The sequence below is a fragment of the Culicoides brevitarsis genome, chromosome 1, assembly GCF_036172545.1.
Source record: "Culicoides brevitarsis isolate CSIRO-B50_1 chromosome 1, AGI_CSIRO_Cbre_v1, whole genome shotgun sequence".
Lineage (NCBI taxonomy): Eukaryota > Metazoa > Arthropoda > Insecta > Diptera > Ceratopogonidae > Culicoides > Culicoides brevitarsis.
In genome coordinates, this window is record NC_087085.1 from 40,194,014 (window position 1) to 40,213,842 (window position 19,829).

Consider the following 19,829-nt stretch of genomic DNA (forward strand, 5'->3'; position numbering starts at 1 on the left):
AATACACAAATTTTTATTTTTAATCGTTTATTGAGTACAAATGACGTCCGTTAGTGAAATATCAAATGCGTTTCTTTGGTGTTTCTATGAACATAAAGTCATTTTAAAGCATTTTGAATAATTTTTTTAGTTGAATAATAGCTGCTTTGAAGCTAAATACTGATTATTTATACGATATGAGTCGATTAAAATATAAATATTAAACGTTCGGGGGAATATTTGGCCGATTTTTCACATATATAGTATACTTTTAAGAGATAAAGTCTAAAAAATGATTGACAGGGATCGTCTACATACAAAATAAATGCAAAATATCTCACATGACACTAAACACTAAATACAAAAAAAAAGTTATTTACATTAAAATACTTAAAATCTAAAGAAATTCTTACAAAAAAGGATAAAAAGTCGTTTTTTGTTTCTTTGTAAAATAAAATAAATTCGTTTCTTGCTCCAAAAATAAAATCTAATACTTTTGCGAATACCGTTTCGTCTACGAGAATCGAAAAAAATATTTTTTTAGCGAATTTTTGCTTTGAAAATCACTTGCGGCTCTGAACGAAGAGAGTCGGTTAGGTATTGCGTTTTGACTACTTGCTGGAAATATCGCTTTTCGTTCGGAGAGTTGACTGTGTAGACAATTGGGCGGATTCCAACGCTGCGCCAAAGGGCGGAAATGTGACTAAAAATTAAAAAAAATAATTTTTTACGAAATTTGATTGAAAAATTAAAAAAAAAATATTTACGCATTGAACTCATCTTTGTGGATGATGACAACTTTTATTCCAATGACAGGTGAGATGCTAAAAAAAAATTTTTTAATGAATTTAAAGTTTTAAAATAAAAATTTTTTTTTTACATGTTACGAAATATTGCCATATAAATTGCCATGAGAATCGCCGAAGTTTTGAACAGATAAGAGTTCTTTGCGAGCGTCGTTTTGTCCATCCACAAGCCACAAATCAAGTTCGGAAATTGTTTTCTCAGTTGATACACGATAAAAGGTGAAGTTGTTACCAGCACAACTTGCTTTACGAATTTTTCATGTTTCCTAATTGCTTCTTTCAGGGCTTCTAACATCTTATTGGAGCAATTTGTGGTCAAAAGATACAATTTTAGGTGCATTTTTACGTTAATTTCCAACAACTCGTCTAACGTGAGGATTTTTTCGCTTTGAAATTGTTGCCTTTTTGAAGAAATGACGAAAAATCAACAAAAAATCGATAAAATATGGATAAGAGACTTACGCTAATGCGTGATTTTCCACGGGATTGAATTCCTTTAAGCTATCTAAGGTCAATTGTTGAATTGGTTCCTGAATTCCTGCCTTTTCCAACGTTTGTTTGTTCAGTATGACTAATTTATTGCACTTTGTCAAGCTCAGATCTAATAAGACATTACGACAATTCTTCTCTAAGCACTAAAAAAAGGTAAATTTTGATTAAAAAATTTATTTTTAAGAAATTAAACAAAAGTTTTACTTGTTTTAAGGCAGCAATTGAATTTTCTGGCACATCGAAGACACCACCCCTGCGAAAAAAAAGGAAAAATTCCGATGTTAATGCAACAAAATCGATTGATAACACGAATTTTCCTTACTTATTGGCGATGGCAAACTCCAAACATGATGGCACATCTTGATTTTCTTCCTGTTTCGCGTTACAAGCGAGCAATTCGTCGATTATTTCGCGATCCGGATCCCGCAACTTGACGAATTTCGTCGCAATTATCATCAAAACAATGCCAATCGCGAGCCATGGTATCAAAAAGTTACAACACAGGAAGAAAAAGTTGACGAAAAACGAAAATAAACTAAACGAGTACAAAATTAATTGAAAAATCATCTTCACAGAGTTCAGTACGTAAGTCAGCATTAAAATTTGATGGTTTTCACTGCATTTTTCACCGAAATTTTCACTAAAACACGAAAAATTTTGGATAAAAGGACCGGATTGATGTTCGACTTGTCTCGCTTAATTGTCAATATTGATTAGGGCGCGTCACGAAAAGACCCCGATTTGACAAAAAACGGTTGGCGGCACTGAAACACGTGAAAAGGTAAACAAAACAGTTCACAAAGGGACTTTAGGGGACAGAAATTTATTAAATTTACGATGTCAACGTGGAAAAAAGCCGCAAAATCCAATCAAAAAGTTCATCGGGAGCGTCATCAACCAGCTGGGCGTGAACATTTAGGGATTCTCGAGAAGAAAAAGGACTATAAACGACGTGCCGATGATCAACACGAGAAAGATGAGTAAGTCTCGGGCACTTTTTCACAAAAAAATTTGATTTTTAACAAAAAATTTAATTTTTTAGAACTCTCAAGCTCTTGCGGAAACGCGCATTGAACAAAAATCCCGACGAATTCTACCATCACATGGTAAACTCGAAAACAATCAACGACGAACATCATGAAATCGAGAAGGATGACGAACACACACCCGCTCAAGTGAAACTTATGCAAACGCAGGACATTAAATACATCATAATGAAGCGAACCGTCGAAAAAAACAAAATCCAAAGACTCCAATCGCACTTGCACATGATCGACATGGCCAACGAAGTGCAAAATAAACACATTTTCTTCGTCGACGACGAGGAAGAAGCAAAAAAATTCGATTTGGCGAAAAAATTGGATACGCATCCGAGCTTGTTGGGTCGCAAAACGAACAGAATTCGCATTGGAGACTTGCAAAAAATGAAACTTGATGAACTGAGTCCCGAACAGATGAAGAAACTGAACGAAGAAAAGGAAAAATTGTACCGGGAATTGGAGAAACGAATCGATCGCGAGAAAGAATTGGCGGTAATTCAACAGAAAATGGAGCTTAAGAGGAAATTACAGGAAAAACGACAAGTAAAACCGAGGAGAGTGAAGCCAGCGACGAAAAATTCAGCTCCTGTTTATCTTTTCAAATACGAACGCAAAAAATAATTTTTTTTAATAAACAAAAATTTGCCTTAAAATTAATTTTTTTCTTATCCCGGCACTGACATAACCTCAAAAAAAATTAATAAAAACAAACGCACGACTAAAAACATAAAAAAGTTGATGCGAAATTTCATTTAAAAAATTAATTTAATAAAATTTATTAAAAATGCCCGTCGATCACAAACGAATAAATGGACCCGAGGCGTCACTTTCGTACAAATTATATTCCGTGGATTACCTGAAAGCGCTTGAGAAGGAAATTGAACGTACCGACAGAGGCAATGAGGAGCCCCGAAAGATTTGTAAGTCTTAATTTTCGAATTTTTTCCGTAAAAATCTATAAAAAATTCAATTTTTTTAGTTCTCGAGAGCGGAATTCTCAGTAATGCCCGCGGTTCGGCCTACATCGAAATGGGAAATACCAAAGTTACCGTCGCCGTGTTCGATCCGCGTGAAATTCCGAAAAATAACAAACATCGTGAGGAAGGAATTCTCTATTGTTACTTCAAATTTGCTTCTTTTTCGTGTGCAAAAAGGAAATTGCCTCAACCGGATTCTGATGAAAAATCTTATGCCCTCGCCTTAAAAAGGGCTTTGCAACCTGCTGTCTGTCGATACACTTTTCCCAACTTCCAAGTCGATGTTTTCGTGAATGTGCTTGAAAATGACGGATCTGCGTTAGCTGCGGCGATAACAGCAGCTGGATTAGCTCTCGCTGACGCCGGAATCCCCATGTATGACGTCATCACAGGAGCTTGTATCGGCATTAAAGATGACAAAATGTTCGTTGATCCAACGGCGAATGAAGAAGAAATTTGCTCGTTGGTTGGAAAAACGCACGGAACGATGACAGTTGCTCGTCTCTCGAAGCTCGAACAGATTTCGGAAATTTATCAAGCGGGTTGCTTGTCTTTGGAAGCGATTGAAAAGGCTTTAGAAATGTTAAAATCCGTAAATGAAGAAATTGCTCCGTTAGTTCAACAAATAATCGTGAAAAAAGTGGCGAAACAGGTAAAAGCGAACAAATTGGAGCAAGAAAAAATGGATGTCACAGAAATAAAAGATGAAAAAGATTAAAAAAATTAATTTTTATTGAAATTTTTGAGGAAATTTAGGTCTCTAAATGCTTTTCTGGCATCGGAGGAGGTCCGCAAGGTTGTAAAAGCTTCTCCATTAAGTTGAATTTAACGCGAGCTTTTGTCTCGTTCTCCACAATTGCGAAATAACTCAACATGTCGTAATGCCCGATGTAACTCGCCAAGGAATCACGATGCTGGTTTGTAAGCCATTCGTATTTTGTTGTATCAGCATGTCCTGAAAGTTGATAAAATTTCATTTGAATTTTTATTTTTTGCATAAAATTATGGAATTTTACCTGTTCCGATATATTTTGATTGTAAATGTTCCAATTGGGAGTGAATGTTATAGCGATCGCCCATTTTTTAGCTTTATTTTGTCTTTTTTCAGTGAAAATTTAATAAAAAGCTTTTATTTTTATTGATTTCGGCCCTTTTCTAAACGTAAACAAACCAAATGTCAATTTGAGGCGAGGGCAATTTTAAATTATGTTTTATGTTTCATCATGATTAGTTTTGTAATTCGAAAATTTTAAGGCAATTTTTAATTTTTTAGGTCAAAATTTGATAGAAAATTTTCATAAAATTTAAAAACAATATCAAAAACTTAAAATTTATCGTTTTCAATATTATTTAAACAAATTTAATGTAAAAAATTAAAAAATTTATTTAAAGATTTTCGAAAAATTTGGAATTTGAGAATTTGGGGCTCTAATTTATCATTTTTAATCATTTTATAACTCAAAACTGCCAAAAAATTGAAACTGAAAAAAAAATTTTTCTTTGACATAGTTTTGTTTTAAAAACTAAATCAAGGGCAAAAAAACTGTGTCAAAAACTGTGTCAAAGCTATTTTTGTCAAATCTGGCTCCAAAAGGATAAAAATTTGTCAGAGGGCTCTAATTTATCATTTTTAATCATTTCATAACTCAAAACTGCCAAAAAATTGAAACTGAAAAAAAATTTTTTCTTTGACATAGTTTTGTTTTAAAAACTAAATCAAGGGCAAAAAAACTGTGTCAAAAACTGTGTCAAAGCTATTTTGTCAAATCTTGCTCCAAATGGATTGAAATTTGTCAGAGGGCTCTAATTTATCATTTTTAATCATTTATAACTCAAAACTGCCAAAAAATTGAAACTGAAAAAAAATTTTTTCTTTGACATAGTTTTGTTTTAAAAACTAAATCAAGGGCAAAAAAACTGTGTCAAAAACTGTGTCAAAGCTATTTTGTCAAATCTTGCTCCAAATGGATTGAAATTTGTCAGAGGGCTCTAATTTATCATTTTTAATCATTTTATAACTCAAAACTGCCAAAAAATTGAAACTGAAAAAAAAATTTTTTCTTTGACATAGTTTTGTTTTAAAAACTAAATCAAGAGCAAAAAAACTGTGTCAAAAACTGTGTCAAAGCTATTTTTGTCAAATCTTGCTCCAAATGGATAAAAATTTGTCAAAGGGCTCTAATTTATCATTTTTAATCATTTTATAACTCAAAACTGCCAAAAAATTGAAACTGAAAAAAAATTTTTTCTTTGACATAGTTTTGTTTTAAAAACTAAATCAAGGGCAAAAAACTGTGTCAAAAACTGTGTCAAAGCTATTTTGTCAAATCTTGCTCCAAATGGATTGAAATTTGTCAGAGGGCTCTAATTTATCATTTTTAATCATTTTATAACTCAAAACTGCCAAAAAATTGAAACTGAAAAAAATTTTTTTCTTTGACATAGTTTTGTTTTAAAAACTAAATCAAGGGCAAAAAAACTGTGTCAAAAACTGTGTCAAAGCAATTTGTCAAATCTTGCTCCAAATGGATAAAAATTTGTCAGAGGGCTCTAATTTATCATTTTTAATCATTTTATAACTCAAAACTGCCAAAAAATTGAAACTGAAAATTTTTTTTTTCTTTGACATAGTTTTGTTTTAAAAACTAAATCAAGGGCAAAAAAACTGTGTCAAAAACTGTGTCAAAGCAATTTTTGTCAAATCTTGCTCCAAATGGATTGAAATTTGTCAGAGGGCTCTAATTTATCATTTTTAATCATTTTATAACTCAAAACTGCCAAAAAATTGAAACTGAAAAAAAATTTTTTCTTTGACATAGTTTTGTTTTAAAAACTAAATCAAGGGCAAAAAAACTGTGTCAAAAACTGTGTCAAAGCTATTTTTGTCAAATCTTGCTCCAAATGGATTGAAATTTGTCAGAGGGCTCTAATTTATCATTTTTAATCATTTTATAACTCAAAACTGCCAAAAAATTGAAACTGAAAAAAATTTTTTCTTTGACATAGTCAAGAGCAAAAAAACTGTGTCAAAGCCAATTTTGTCAAATCTTGCTCCAAATAGATAGAAATTTGTCAGAGGGCTCTAATTTATCATTTTTAATCATTTTATAACTCAAAACTGCCAAAAAATTGAAACTGAAAAAAATTTTTTCCTTTGACATAGTTTTGTTTTAAAAACTAAATCAAGGGCAAAAAAACTGTGTCAAAAACTGTGTCAAAGGCATTTTTGTCAAATCTTGCTCCAAATGGATTGAAATTTGTCAGAGGGCTCTAATTTATCATTTTTAATCATTTTATAACTCAAAACTGCCAAAAAATTGAAACTGAAAAAAAATTTTTTCTTTGACATAGTTTTGTTTTAAAAACTAAATCAAGGGCAAAAAAACTGTGTCAAAAACTGTGTCAAAGCTATTTTTGTCAAATCTTGCTCCAAATGGATTGAAATTTGTCAGAGGGCTCTAATTTATCATTTTTAATCATTTTATAACTCAAAACTGCCAAAAAATTGAAACTGAAAAAAAATTTTTTCTTTGACATAGTTTTGTTTTAAAAACTAAATCAAGGGCAAAAAAACTGTGTCAAAAACTGTGTCAAAGCAATTTTTGTCAAATCTTGCTCCAAATGGATAAAAATTTGTCAGAGGGCTCTAATTTATCATTTTTAATCATTTTATAACTCAAAACTGCCAAAAAATTGAAACTGAAAAAAAATTTTTTCTTTGACATAGTTTTGTTTTAAAAACTAGCAAAAAAACTGTGCTGTGTCAAAGCTATTTTGTCAAATCTTGCTCCAAATGGATTGAAATTTGTCAGAGGGCTCTAATTTTTCATTTTTAATCATTTTATAACTCAAAACTGCCAAAAAATTGAAACTGAAATGGCGCCATATATAACTAGTGTAATGTGAAAAACTTTTTAAACTTGCACTTGCCTTAAATGTCAAAATTCAGTCCCGTACCTGCAAATGTAAACAAAGCACATAACACAACGTGACCAAAAATTTACTAAAAAATTAAAAAAAATATGCAAGCTTGCAACGAAATAATTGACGATATCGAGGATTTGATATCGTCTCAGGACATTACTCCGAAGGAACGATATGCAAACAAGAAACACGTGACAGTTCGAGCGAAGAGACACAACAAAAATGACTCTAAACCGACACCTACCGCAAAAATCTACGAAAGCGTGATTCCGGGAACTCAAAGAATTTACCTAAAGACCTGGGGATGTTCGCATAACAGCAGCGACTCGGAATATATGGCTGGCCAGCTCGCTTCTTATGGGTACAATTTAACGAATGATAAGGAAAATGCGGATTTATGGCTGTTGAATTCATGCACCGTGAAGAATCCATCGGAACAGACGTTCAAGAACGACATTCAATCCGGGTTGGATAAGGGAAAGCATGTTGTCGTAGCAGGATGTGTTCCTCAAGGTAAGATTTCCTAATTTAAATTAAAAATAAATTTTAAAAAATTTAATTTTTTTTAATAAAATAATTTTTTTTATCATTTTAGGTGCTCCAAAAGCGGATTACTTGAAAGGCATCAGCGTAATTGGCGTTCAGCAAATCGATCGTGTTGTCGAAGTCGTTGAGGAAACGCTAAAAGGCAATTCCGTGCAATTATTAAAGAACAAAGCAAAATCCGGGAAACGTGAAGCTGGTCCAGATTTATCTCTACCGAAAATTCGTCGAAATCCGCTCATCGAAATCATTTCCGTCAATTCTGGATGTCTCAATCAATGCACTTATTGCAAAACGAAACACGCGCGTGGCGATCTCATCAGTTATCCCATTCACGAAATCGTGGGACGAGCAAAACAGGCATTCGCCGAAGGAGTTTGCGAAATTTGGTTAACGTCGGAAGACACGGGAACATATGGGCGTGACATTGGAACATCTCTTCCCGAGTTACTGTGGCAACTAATCGAAGTTATTCCGGATGGATGTAAATTGCGAATTGGTATGACAAATCCGCCTTATATCTTGGAACATCTCGAGGAAGTCGCAAAAATCTTAAATCATCCGAAATGTTACGCTTTTCTTCATGTTCCCGTGCAATCGGGCAGCGACAGTGTCTTGGGCGAAATGAAACGCGAATATTGTCGCGAAGATTTCGAGCACGTTGTCAACTTTTTGCGGGAAAAAGTGCCCGGAGTAACAATTGCAACAGACATTATTTGTGGCTTCCCAACAGAAACTGAAGCGGATTTCGAGGAAACGATGACTTTGTGTGAAAAATTCAAATTTCCGAGTTTGTTCATTAATCAATATTTCCCTCGTCCCGGCACTCCAGCAGCGAAAATGAAGTTAATTCCGGCAGATCAAGTGAAAAAACGCACAAAACGCTTAACGGAGCTCTTTTACACTTACGAACCGTACGGACACAAAGTAGGAGAAACGCAAAAAGTGCTCGTGACGGAAATTTCACACGATAAAAAACATTATGTCGCTCACAATAAATTTTATGAGCAAGTTTTGTTACCCATGGAAGACGATTTGTTGGGAAAAGAAGTTGAAGTACGGATAAAATCTGCCACGAAATTCAGCATGATGGGAGAAATTGTCGAAGGAAGTGAGAGAAAGAATTGCGGAGATAAAGCAAAGAATGAAATTGTAAATAAAGACATTGGAAATGGATTTGTTTTTACCTCAGTTGAGACAAATGGAGAAGCTACAAATGAAAAAGAGGAGATGAAAACAGCGAAAAATCCGTACATGTCGTATGCGATGATTGCAGTCTTTTTGGCGATCATGTATCGTTACGTTTGGATTTTATTGAAAGAAATTGTTTAGAAAAAAAATATTATTTTATTAAAAAAAAAAATAATAAAAAAATTATTGACCATTGAATAATGTTTTATCATTGAAAAAAAAAATAATTTTTCAGATACGTAAATTAATTAATTAAAAAAAAAAAATAAAAAAAAATATTTTTTTTTTCTTAGAATAATATTTAGTAATAATTTTATTATTTAAATTTAATTTACATAAAAATTCTTAATTTTTAAATTAAAATTTTATTAATCTAAATTTTATTAATTAAATTATTTTTTTGAATGATTAAATAATTTTTCCATTTTCAAATTAAATATTTTTTCTATATTTTTTTTTATAAATATTTTAAAAATAAATATATTTTTTATACTTTTATATTTATTTATTTAGGTAAATATTTTTATAATTTTTCTTTATTTATATTTTTTTTATTTTAAAATTTTTTTTCAATTTTTTAAGTTATTTGTTTTTAAAATTTGTAATTAATTTTTTGTTCTTTTTTATTTTGAATTCTCGAAAATTATTTAGGTATTTTATTAAAATTTTAAAAATTTTGAAATATATTTTTGTATTTTTAAAATAATTTTTTAAATTTAATTTAAATTAAAATTTTACTTCAATTATTTTTTTTAATTAATTAATTTTTCTATTTAAAATTTTAAGAAAATTTCCGGATTTTATTTTATATTAATTTTTCGTTAATATTAAATTTTTATATATCAATTACTTTTTCAAAAATTTCTCATTTAATATAATTAAAAATACTGATTTAAAAATTATTTCATTTGTCTCAATTTTAATTTTAGTTTTTAAATTTAATTATATTTCATTAAATTTTTAATTAAAATAAAATTAAAAAAAATATATTTATTAAAATATAATTTAATTAATTTCAATTTAAATTTATTTATTTAAATAATTAATTTAATCATATTATTTTATATTAATTTTTTATTTTATTTATTTTTTTGAAATCTATTTTTAAGGCAATTTTTTATAAAATTAATTTTTAATTATTTTTTTTTTTAATTTCAGTTAACGTGCAACTCAACATTCAAACACGTCAAACCCAGTGAAAAATGTGTCGCTTAACTCAAGTACCGCCGTTGACACATCGCAAAAATTGCAACATCGTCACACAGAGCTTCTGACAAGAAGATCAAAGTTCCACACAAATTTTCACACCAATTTTCAAATATAATGGCAAAAACATACGATTATCTGTTCAAATTGCTGCTAATCGGTGACTCGGGCGTCGGCAAGACCTGCTTACTCTTCAGATTCTCCGAAGATGCTTTCAATACGACATTTATTAGCACAATAGGTGAGTCGTAGTTACAAAAATTTTTCCCTTGTCTCGCAAAAAAAAAATTTGTTTGTACGGGACAAGAAACCAGCTCATTTCTCCTTCGGCAGCAGCAGCAGCTAAGCTACACGTCGCCGTACGCGATTGTATGACTCAAAGTTATTATTAAGAAAGGGAATGGATATCTTTCTTTCTTCTTCTTCTGCTGAACTGCTGCTTGGAGTGTGAGTTAAAAGTGAAATTATCAACATCTGAATGACATCCGCTGATAAAACAATTTTTTTCGTGACTTTCGAAACTAGAAAAAGAGATTTTTCTGTGAAGAAGAGAGGGCGAGGTTGTTAAAGGACAAAAAATCTGTTTGAAAATTTGATTTAAAAATAACTCAAACAAACAATTAGAAATACACATATTGGCAAAATACCCAAAAATTGCTTTTAAACAGAGCATTTGGTCTGGAAACGACGTATTTCTCACAATTTTATCATCGTAGATTAATGCTATTAGTCATTTGAACCAATTAAGTCATCTTCGTACATGTTGTAAGAAACTCAATTAATTGAATAGCGAGTTCTGAACAATTAACGGATGTAAAATTGTTGATTGTGACAAGACACCTTCAGTGAGTGAATTAAAATAAATTTGAAAGTTGAAAATTTATTGATAAAAGTGAATGAAAATGTCTTTTATGAACCAATTAAGATCAGTTTTGATGATTATTTGGGTGTTAAAGTGTCTGGCGGGCATTCAATTCAACATTAATTGACAAAAAAAAAATTTATACAATTTTTTTTAAATTTAATTTTTTTTGAGTGATTTAAGGACATAAAATATGAGAAATATTAAAAAAAAAAATCTTAAAAAATTAAAAAAAAATATTTTCAATTTTTTTTAAGTGAAAAGCCTTAAAAAATAATTTTTTAAAGCAAATTTAATTTTTTTTTAAAATTTTGCCTTATTTTTCATCGACCACTTGACACCTCTCTCGTTAAGTAAACACACGTTAAACATGCAAATAATGAAATTTTTAATGAGAAAAGTCAATTTTACCATCACAATGACTCGTTTTTGCATTTTTTTTTCACATTTCATTGGGTATCCTTGTATCGAATGCCCGTAACGTGATTCTTCGCATTCCAACCTAGGCTAACATAGAATCTTTTTTCGCTTTATATGGAAATGTCAATAAAAACGATTTTATTTTACATGCTGGCTTAATAAGTAGTACAATGAGTTTACTTATTGTTAGTTACTCGGTTCTAAAGGTTATGGTACAAGGTCGTCGTTGTAATTTGGTTTTTTTGTTGAATGTCGCTTAGAAATGGATTTTCATCGAAAATGACGAGTTTTTGTCGATTATGCATTTTTTGTGTGTGATTTACTCTCGTGGGACTGATAAGACGTCCCATGTGTGGTTGGAGAGATAAGCTTCTGTTTTTTATTTAAATGATAAAAAAAGAAAACGACATTGACATTCAATTTTTTTTTTGTTTTTTTTTAGGTATTGACTTCAAAATAAGAACCATTGAATTGGATGGGAAAAAAATTAAGCTGCAAATATGGTGAGTTTTAATTTTTTTTTTTTTTTTTGACAAAATGAGTTAAAAATAATTTTTTAATTAATTTTTAGTCGTAAAAGAGACAAAAATAATTAAATTTTAATTTTTTTTCGTAGGGATACTGCCGGGCAGGAGCGTTTCAGAACAATTACAACAGCGTACTATCGCGGCGCCATGGGAATTATGCTAGTTTATGACATTACACAAGAAAAATCTTTTGAAAACATCAAAAACTGGATCAGGAACATAGAGGAGAATGCCTCAGCTGACGTCGAGAAAATGTTGCTCGGAAACAAATGTGAATTGAATGAGAAAAGACAGGTAAATTTCACATTTTAAGGCTTAAAAATAATCAAAAATGTTTTTTTTTTTTTTTTTTCCTAAAATTATTTTTTTTGAGAGATTTAAAAGAAGAAATTTCATATCGAGTATTCAAATATTAGGAAATTTTCAAATTTTATTTTTTCTTTTAAAAAAGATAAAAAATTTAATATTTTAAATTTTTACATTTTCAAATATTTCAATTTTTTAATTTTAAAATTTATATTTCAAAATATTTAATTTTTTTATTTTAAAAATTTTTTAATTTTTTTTATTTTTCAATTTTTTTTTTTAATTTTAAAATTTTAATTTTTTAATTTTATTAATTTTTAAAATTTTTTTTAATTTAAAAATTTTTTTAAACTTTTTAATTTTTATTATTTTTAAAAACTTTAATCTGAAATTTTAATTATTTTGATTATTAAAATGATCAATTTTGTGAAGAAAATTATTTTTTTCTCCTAATGTTCAAAATTTTTGCATAAAAAAAATAAAATCCTTAAATATTTAAAAAAAAAAATGAATTTTTTCTTATAAAATCGAAAACATTTTTAATTTTCAATCGAATTAAAAGCTCAAAAAAACGTTTTTTAATAAAAATTTTCTCTCAACAGGTCTCGAAAGAACGAGGAGAGCAATTAGCTGTCGAGTACGGCATCAAATTCTTGGAAACATCCGCAAAATCAAGTATTAATGTGGAAGAAGCATTTTACACTCTGGCTCGTGATATCAAGAGTAAAATGGAGAAACGATTGGTACGTCTTCAAATTTTTGAATTTTTAAAATTTTAATGAAAATTTTCCCCTTTTTTAGGAGGCAAACGAATCCATAAAACCGACCCACAAATTAAGAGAAAATAACCCGCCCACATCAAACTGGCTGTCAAGATGTAGCTGGTTTTGACCGTACAATTTTAGCCAATACAATGACATTATTACTTCTACTATTTATATATTGATGATAGTAACAGCAAACAACTTCAACAACAATAAAGGACGCAGATCGAACACTCTCGTCGTCGCATAAAAAAAAAACTTTACAAAAATTCACTCTCACACACAAGGAAGAAAATAAAACACAATTAACATTTTTTTTACAATTCGCGTGAAAATCCTCGTTTTTAAAATTAGGTCGTAGCTGTGATGTTACAAAAAAAGAAGAAAATAATAAGCAAGGAAGCTCATTTATATTTTTTTATGTTGCATGCGTCGTCAACAGTGATGATGATACGTTCCAAATATGTAATTTGTGATTAAACCAGTTTGACAAGTCCTTGAATCTTCGCTCAATATTTTGATTCAATTTCCTTTTAATTTACGATATTACGCACTTTCTGTCCTTATATTAAAGAAAAAATAATAATAAAAATACAAAACCATTGAAATACTTACTCATTAAAGAAACTTGCTAAGACGAACTTGTAATAAGATGTGTGAACCAAAAAAATTAAGAAAATACAATAAAAAAATATTAAAATTTTGCAAAAAGTAATTGTTGTATGAAAATATTTTTTATTTTAATCTTAAGATTTTTTCCAATAAAAAAAATATTTTTTTTTTATTTTATTTTTTTTTTAATTTTTAAATTTCTTTAAAAAATTTTAATTTTTTTTAAAAATTCTTGATTTTAAATGAAAAACTTAAAATCTTGTAAGGTAAAATAATATTTTAATTTTTTTTTATTCAAAAAAATTTTTTGTCCCTCATTTAAAATATAAATATGTATTTTTTTTTAAAGTAAAAATAATTTTTTTTTTTAAGAAATTAAGAAAATTTTTAAATTTTTAATTTCTTTAAAAAATTTTTTTTTTATATTTTTTTTTTAGAAATCAAAATAAATTATGAAGTAAAAAAAAAAATTTTTATTTTTTTATTTAACTTTTTTTTTTTTTAAAAAAATTAATAAATTTAGCCTTGATTTTTATATTGAATTTTTTTAAAGTTATTTTTTTTTATTTTTCAATGAATTGTTTTAATAATTCGAATAGAATATGATGGATTTTTTGAAAAAATAAAATAAATTAAAATTAATTAATTAAAATTAAATTAAATATTTTTTTTCAATTGAAATTTTCGATAAAAAGTCAAAATATGAATTAAAAAAATTTTATTATTTAAAAAATTATTTTAATTTTTTTTCCTTCATCTGTTTTTAAATTTTTTTAAAAAATTTGGAAGTTGATTATTTAAATCGTCTTAAAATAAAATTTTTATTATAAAAAAACAAACGTGCGATTCACAAAAATCGTCATAAAATCCGTGAAAATATCACACTCCATGAAAAAATGCACAACGGTGGTATTTTTTTCTTCAAAAAAGGTAACATTCGCAATGCTTCTAGCACCAAGCGATTTTCTTCCTGCCAAATTCCGGAATTTTCAATGGCGATTGCGGTACGGGCGTTGTCGGAATTGAAGTCGTGATGAAATCATCATGCATTCGATTGAATTTATTCTCGAGATCTTCCTCGTAATCCGTTTGCAGAATTCTATTTCTGTTCCGATCGACTAATGCCGATGCTGGTCTGTTAATGCGTTTATTATGCAATGAGTCATTTTTGCCGTTCATGATGCGACTGACTTCCTGATTGTCTTTTTGCAGTTCCATTGCTGCCGTTTGTTGTTCTTTCAAGCCACTTTCGAGCAACGCTTTCAAACGAGCATTAGCGTTTTCGATTGCGTTGAGATGCGTTTCGCGAATATTCACGAGATCTTTGTGGCGTTGCGCGGCATCGTCAATTTTCGACTCCAACTCTGCCAAACAGTCTTCGAGCAACGTTCGGATTTGCTGTTCGCGTAATTGGGCTTCTTCGGTCCATGTTTTTTCCTGTTTCGCGAGACTTTGCTTCGCTTCGGACTCGTACATGGCTTCGATGTAACTTTGTTTTTGCACTTCCAAGTCAAATTGCATCTGAAATTTTTCGCGTAAGTAACGCACGGTTTGCGGATCTGCCCATTCGAGCCCAATTTTGTCCAAAACAGCGATATCTTGCTTCAAATCGCGTCTTACTTGCTCGGAACGTTCACGAAGTAACATTTTAATGCGACGCAAATTGTGCAAAGCCATTATTCGATCGCGCCTTTGCGTGATATTGAGACGTAATTTCTCAAGTTCTTCTTGAATTTCATTTTTTCGCTTTTTCAAAACGTTTTCTTGCAATTTTAACGCGTGATTTTCATTTTCGCGCTCTTTTAGTTCTTGCACGTGACGTTCCTGCAATGCCCGTAACTCCTCAATTTCTGCTTTTCGCATCTCGTTACAACGTTCGATGAATTCTTCGTGTTTTCTTGCTTCAGCTTGCAACCGCATTTCGCGTTCTTGTTGATTTTTACGTTGCTCGTCGTTCTGCAGTTGCATCTCGACTTGTCTATCGAGCCAATTTAGCTTGGCAATTGCTTGATTTTCCGTTCTTGACTCCAAAATTATTCGATCGCGATCGGGTCCGAGACGAATTCGTTCGTACAAAGTTTTTTCCAGCTCTTGACGACGTTTCAAGTTCTCAGTTTCGATTTTTGATCGTTTAATTTGCTCCAAAATGTCGGCAGAATGGATGCGGGAACGTGGGCGACTCTTTTCTTGCACTTCCAAGTCATATTGTTCCTTTTCGTGTTCCAAAAGTTGTTTTAGTTTTTCGCGACGTTTCTCGAGTTTTTCTTGTTTTAAGAGATTTTGCTTCTCTTTTTGCAAATCTTCTTCTTTTTCTTTGTAATATTCGGGCGTTGTCCAATGCTCGAATCTGAAATGATGGAAAAATTTAAGAAAAATTAAATTTTATGAGAAAAAAAAATTACCTGGATGTAATTTTGCCCCATTTATCGAAATAATTGTGAACAGCTGCCGATTTTTCAATTTTCATTTGTTGCGCTTCACGCTTTCGTATTAGCGCCTCTTGCATTTTAGCGGCATTCATGATTGTTTAGTCGTAATCTGAAAAATAAAAATGAGAATTTTTTATTAAGTTTAAATTCCGTGAAAAGTTTGATAAGTTTTCATGTTGGTGATTTTTTATACATTCTTTTGACTTGATAAGAGACCATTAGAAAAAAAAAATAATCGAAATTTTTTTCAAAAAAATTTTTGAAAAAAAAATATTTTTTTAAATTATTTAATTTTTTGAATTATAATTTTAAAAAATAATTTAAAATATTTTTTTTTTTTTTTTTTTGAATTATTTTTTTTAAATTTAATTTTTTTTAAATTAATTTTTTTAATTTAATTTTTTTTTTTAATTTTTAATTTAATTTTTTTTAAATTAATTTTTTTTTTAATTTTTTTAAATTTTTTTTTTTTTTAATTTAATTTTTTATTTTTTTTTAAATTTATTTTTTTTTATATTTAAAAAAATAAAAAAAAATTAATAAAGTTTATTTAGAAAAATTATTAAACCAAATAATGAAGATTTTCCAAAAAATAATTTTTTAACAAGAATTTTTTCAAAACAAATTTTAGACGAAAAATTAAAATAAATTATAAAATTATAAGAAAATTTTTGAAAAATTGTCCAAATTTCTCATAGAATGACTAAACCCCCTTCAAATCTGCTACATTTCATCGAACTAATTTGTCATCGTAACCCGCAGCTACGAAGCCCACAAAAACCATCGAACACTATCTTTCATATCTAAACGTGTACACAAAATTGATTGTTGGTATAAAATGCTCATCATTCCATTATCAAGTTCAGTGCGAGTCAGATGTTCGTCGAAGTAACGCGTCAAATTCAATTCAAAATCGAACTTTTTTACGTGCCATACGTGCTCAAGTGTTAACAAACAAGCGAAATTATCTCATTAGTGACTCAATTAATCATAAAAATCTGCAACATCATCTGGAAAGTTTTACAATGTCGAACAAATTTTTGCTTTTTGTATCAGTTTTTGTCCTGTCAAATGGTAAATAGAACATTTTTCGCAAAACAACTTCATTTTTATCACGAAATCTCGATCAATAATGATTAAATTTGAAACTTTTTTGTCTCAAACGAAAGATAAGAGATTGTTATCAACGTGAAATGTTTGATTGATGTTTAATTTCCGCGAAACAGTTTTTTATCAATGAACTTCAAATCAGTAAAAGGCGTCTCCATTGAACAAATATTTACTTTTTACTAAAAAAAATTAGCAAAACTGGTCATCATGTAATGTTTACTGAACCCAAACAACGATATTCGATTAAAAGTTGAAACTTCAGGGGATCCCCATTTTACGAATCAAAAACAATTCAGCTATGCAAAAACTCGTTATTATGATGAAACGTTCTGTTTTTGTCTTTTTTTTCGTCGTCATTCATTCATTCGAACGAGTTCAAGTCAGAAAATCACCGAAAAATATTTTTTCTCTCTCTTTCTCCTTTAATGACGTCTTTAGCTTGCAGTGACAATGCTCTTCCCGACAACCAATCCAACTCAACGGTCTTCAGTTATGTACATCGCGCTGGATGGAATGCCGCTATTCCAACGGTGGTCGAACCATTTAGAGGAGCAGCGCCTTACGTGATCATTCATCATTCATATTTGCCGGGACATTGCACGACGACAGCTGAATGTATCAAGGCGATGCAAGATATGCAGAAATATCATCAAGAAGTGCAAGGATGGAATGATATCGGGTACAGTTTTGGGGTTGGAGGCGACGGATTGGTCTATCAAGGAAGAGGATTTAACGTTGTCGGAGCTCATGCACCAAAATTCAACGATAAAAGTGTTGGAATTTGCTTAATTGGCGATTGGAGAAGTAAGTTTGTAATAAAAAAAGGAGATTTTTTATTGAATTTTTGTTTTTTAGAAAGCCTTCCTCCGAAAGCGATGCTTCAAGCTGTTCAAGATTTAATTGAATATGGAGTTCAGAATGGAAATATTGAAGAAGATTATAAATTGTTGGGACATCGTCAAGTAAGAGACACAGAATGTCCCGGAGAAAGACTTTTTGATGAAATTAAGACATGGCCTCACTGGGCAGAGGAACCTTAAAAAAATTCGCCTTGAAAAATCCATTCTAAATATTTTTTTTTTAAATAAAATTTTGTACAGAGCTTATGAAAGATCAAAAAATGACTTTCAAAAAAATTCCCATATTGTCTAGCGGTAAGAATACCAGCTAAATTATTTCAGATTAGATCTTACCATTTGAGTTCTTTCACTTTATCACGTCATCTGGTCCAAAAAAACAACAATAAGCCAATAAATTTTCCACAATTTCATTGAAAAATAAAAAAAATTCTCGCACAAAATGTGAACGACAGGTGGTTCTTTTCCTCCCTCATTCACAATTAAAAATAATAATCGTGTCTCACAATTTATTTTTTGTCGCAAACAAACAAGTGTGATGAGACATTCACGTGTGATGCGCGACTATAAGAATCTTTGTTTACAACACCTTTTAATGTTTACTTTATTTTATGCACGGCGTCTTTTTTTCGATTCTCTCTCTACTTACGCACACAATTATGATCTTTGCTTCTGCTCACTGAGAAAATCCGTTTCTCGTGAAAATTCGTAAGTGCGACAGACAGAAATCGCAAACTCATCAAAGATTTTCTCAGACTTGTTTGAACGTTCGTCGTGAAAAGTACGATAAAATTTCGATAATTTTCCGATTCGCCTGAGAAAGAAGAAATTCCAAGTGAAAAGTTGACGAAAAATCAAGAAAATTTTGATTTTTCAAACGGATTTTTAAGTGAAACGTAGTTTTAAATAGGTAATTAATGCAAAAAAATGACAAAAATTCAGAAGAAAATGCGTAACGGTAATTCCCGTAAAGATTAGTCACAATTATATAAGTGACGAAAAGTGCATTGAAATACGCAAAATTCCGTGCCATAAATTGACATTTCTTCCATAAAAGTCGCAAGCGACATCCATTTCAGTGAGAAAAAAAAATTTTTTTTCATGAAAATGTAAAAATTGCGGAGGAATTATTTCTGTGTTACAAAAATACATTTTCATCATCATCGTGTATCGTGCGTGTATTTTGTAGACGGTAAATTTAAAATACTTTGAAAAAAAATGAGAGGAATGATGGTCGTTCGTATATATAATCAAACGGTGATGAATATAAGCGGCAGCTGTAGTTCGCAAGACTAACGGCGATGTGAAATATATAGTAGAAGAATATTGTTTACTTTTTACAATAAATAAAGAAAAAGAGGAAAAATTGAAGTCGCAACAAAAAAATAGGTCAATATTTTTTTGACACTTAAAAAAAGTATTTTTAGTGATAAATGGTGCACTTTGATCGTAAGTTTAAATTGTGTCGCGGTTTAAAGTAGGCGCTAAAGTTTTTATTTGGAAGCGCTTTGATCACGGTAGTTGCACACAAAATGCGTCTAGCAGCAAAAAAAGAAAAGAAAAACACTCAAAATTGACTCATCGGATTAAAATAAATGTTTAACAACTTGGTCAAATGGCGTGCCAAAAAAACAAAAATAAATACCAAATAGTCTAGTTATATGTTAACGCCATCCGTTTGTGTGTTTTCGTCATCGCCAACGTAAATAAACGCGGCGAAGGCGATGATAATTGAAATGGATGTCAAACAGATTTCCTTCCTCTTCGCACATTTTATGATGATG

General features: G+C 30.1%; 8 protein-coding genes across 8 annotated transcripts; 5 read left to right on the forward strand and 3 right to left on the reverse strand.

The window, feature by feature from the left end:
* Positions 1–70: 70 nt before the first annotated feature.
* On the reverse strand, positions 71–1,973 carry LOC134836965 (glycerophosphodiester phosphodiesterase 1). Its single transcript, XM_063852260.1, has 6 exons — positions 1,600–1,973; positions 1,482–1,530; positions 1,248–1,420; positions 860–1,186; positions 747–803; positions 71–682 (listed from the first exon to the last, which is right to left on the reverse strand). The coding sequence occupies exons 1-6, from the start codon at positions 1,872–1,874 to the stop codon at positions 520–522; spliced, it is 1,044 nt and encodes a 347-aa protein (XP_063708330.1). The 5' UTR covers positions 1,875–1,973; the 3' UTR covers positions 71–519.
* An 83-nt stretch (positions 1,974–2,056) lies between these two features.
* Positions 2,057–2,964, forward strand: LOC134838243 (probable U3 small nucleolar RNA-associated protein 11). Its single transcript, XM_063853733.1, has 2 exons — positions 2,057–2,257; positions 2,320–2,964. Exons 1-2 carry the CDS (start codon positions 2,115–2,117, stop codon positions 2,936–2,938), a joined length of 762 nt encoding a protein of 253 aa, XP_063709803.1. The 5' UTR covers positions 2,057–2,114; the 3' UTR covers positions 2,939–2,964.
* Positions 2,965–3,023: 59 nt separating this feature from the next.
* LOC134835771 (exosome complex component MTR3) lies at positions 3,024–4,012 on the forward strand. Its single transcript, XM_063850729.1, has 2 exons — positions 3,024–3,237; positions 3,297–4,012. The coding sequence occupies exons 1-2, from the start codon at positions 3,102–3,104 to the stop codon at positions 4,010–4,012; spliced, it is 852 nt and encodes a 283-aa protein (XP_063706799.1). The 5' UTR covers positions 3,024–3,101.
* On the reverse strand, positions 4,009–4,469 carry LOC134835780 (splicing factor 3B subunit 5). Its single transcript, XM_063850741.1, has 2 exons — positions 4,311–4,469; positions 4,009–4,249 (listed from the first exon to the last, which is right to left on the reverse strand). The coding sequence occupies exons 1-2, from the start codon at positions 4,372–4,374 to the stop codon at positions 4,047–4,049; spliced, it is 267 nt and encodes an 88-aa protein (XP_063706811.1). The 5' UTR covers positions 4,375–4,469; the 3' UTR covers positions 4,009–4,046.
* Positions 4,470–7,264: 2,795 nt separating this feature from the next.
* On the forward strand, positions 7,265–9,144 carry LOC134828752 (threonylcarbamoyladenosine tRNA methylthiotransferase). The gene is made up of 2 exons (XM_063841741.1): positions 7,265–7,731; positions 7,814–9,144. The coding sequence occupies exons 1-2, from the start codon at positions 7,317–7,319 to the stop codon at positions 9,091–9,093; spliced, it is 1,695 nt and encodes a 564-aa protein (XP_063697811.1). The 5' UTR covers positions 7,265–7,316; the 3' UTR covers positions 9,094–9,144.
* Positions 9,145–10,208: 1,064 nt separating this feature from the next.
* LOC134827859 (ras-related protein Rab-8A) lies at positions 10,209–13,726 on the forward strand. Its single transcript, XM_063840717.1, has 5 exons — positions 10,209–10,399; positions 11,883–11,943; positions 12,057–12,261; positions 12,876–13,016; positions 13,075–13,726. The coding sequence occupies exons 1-5, from the start codon at positions 10,276–10,278 to the stop codon at positions 13,162–13,164; spliced, it is 621 nt and encodes a 206-aa protein (XP_063696787.1). The 5' UTR covers positions 10,209–10,275; the 3' UTR covers positions 13,165–13,726.
* Positions 13,727–14,590: 864 nt separating this feature from the next.
* Positions 14,591–16,184, reverse strand: LOC134827850 (trichoplein keratin filament-binding protein). The gene is made up of 2 exons (XM_063840706.1): positions 16,052–16,184; positions 14,591–15,996 (listed from the first exon to the last, which is right to left on the reverse strand). The coding sequence occupies exons 1-2, from the start codon at positions 16,168–16,170 to the stop codon at positions 14,598–14,600; spliced, it is 1,518 nt and encodes a 505-aa protein (XP_063696776.1). The 5' UTR covers positions 16,171–16,184; the 3' UTR covers positions 14,591–14,597.
* A 756-nt stretch (positions 16,185–16,940) lies between these two features.
* On the forward strand, positions 16,941–18,326 carry LOC134837111 (peptidoglycan-recognition protein LB). Its single transcript, XM_063852433.1, has 3 exons — positions 16,941–17,152; positions 17,627–17,992; positions 18,044–18,326. The coding sequence occupies exons 1-3, from the start codon at positions 17,104–17,106 to the stop codon at positions 18,226–18,228; spliced, it is 600 nt and encodes a 199-aa protein (XP_063708503.1). The 5' UTR covers positions 16,941–17,103; the 3' UTR covers positions 18,229–18,326.
* Positions 18,327–19,829: the final 1,503 nt, after the last annotated feature.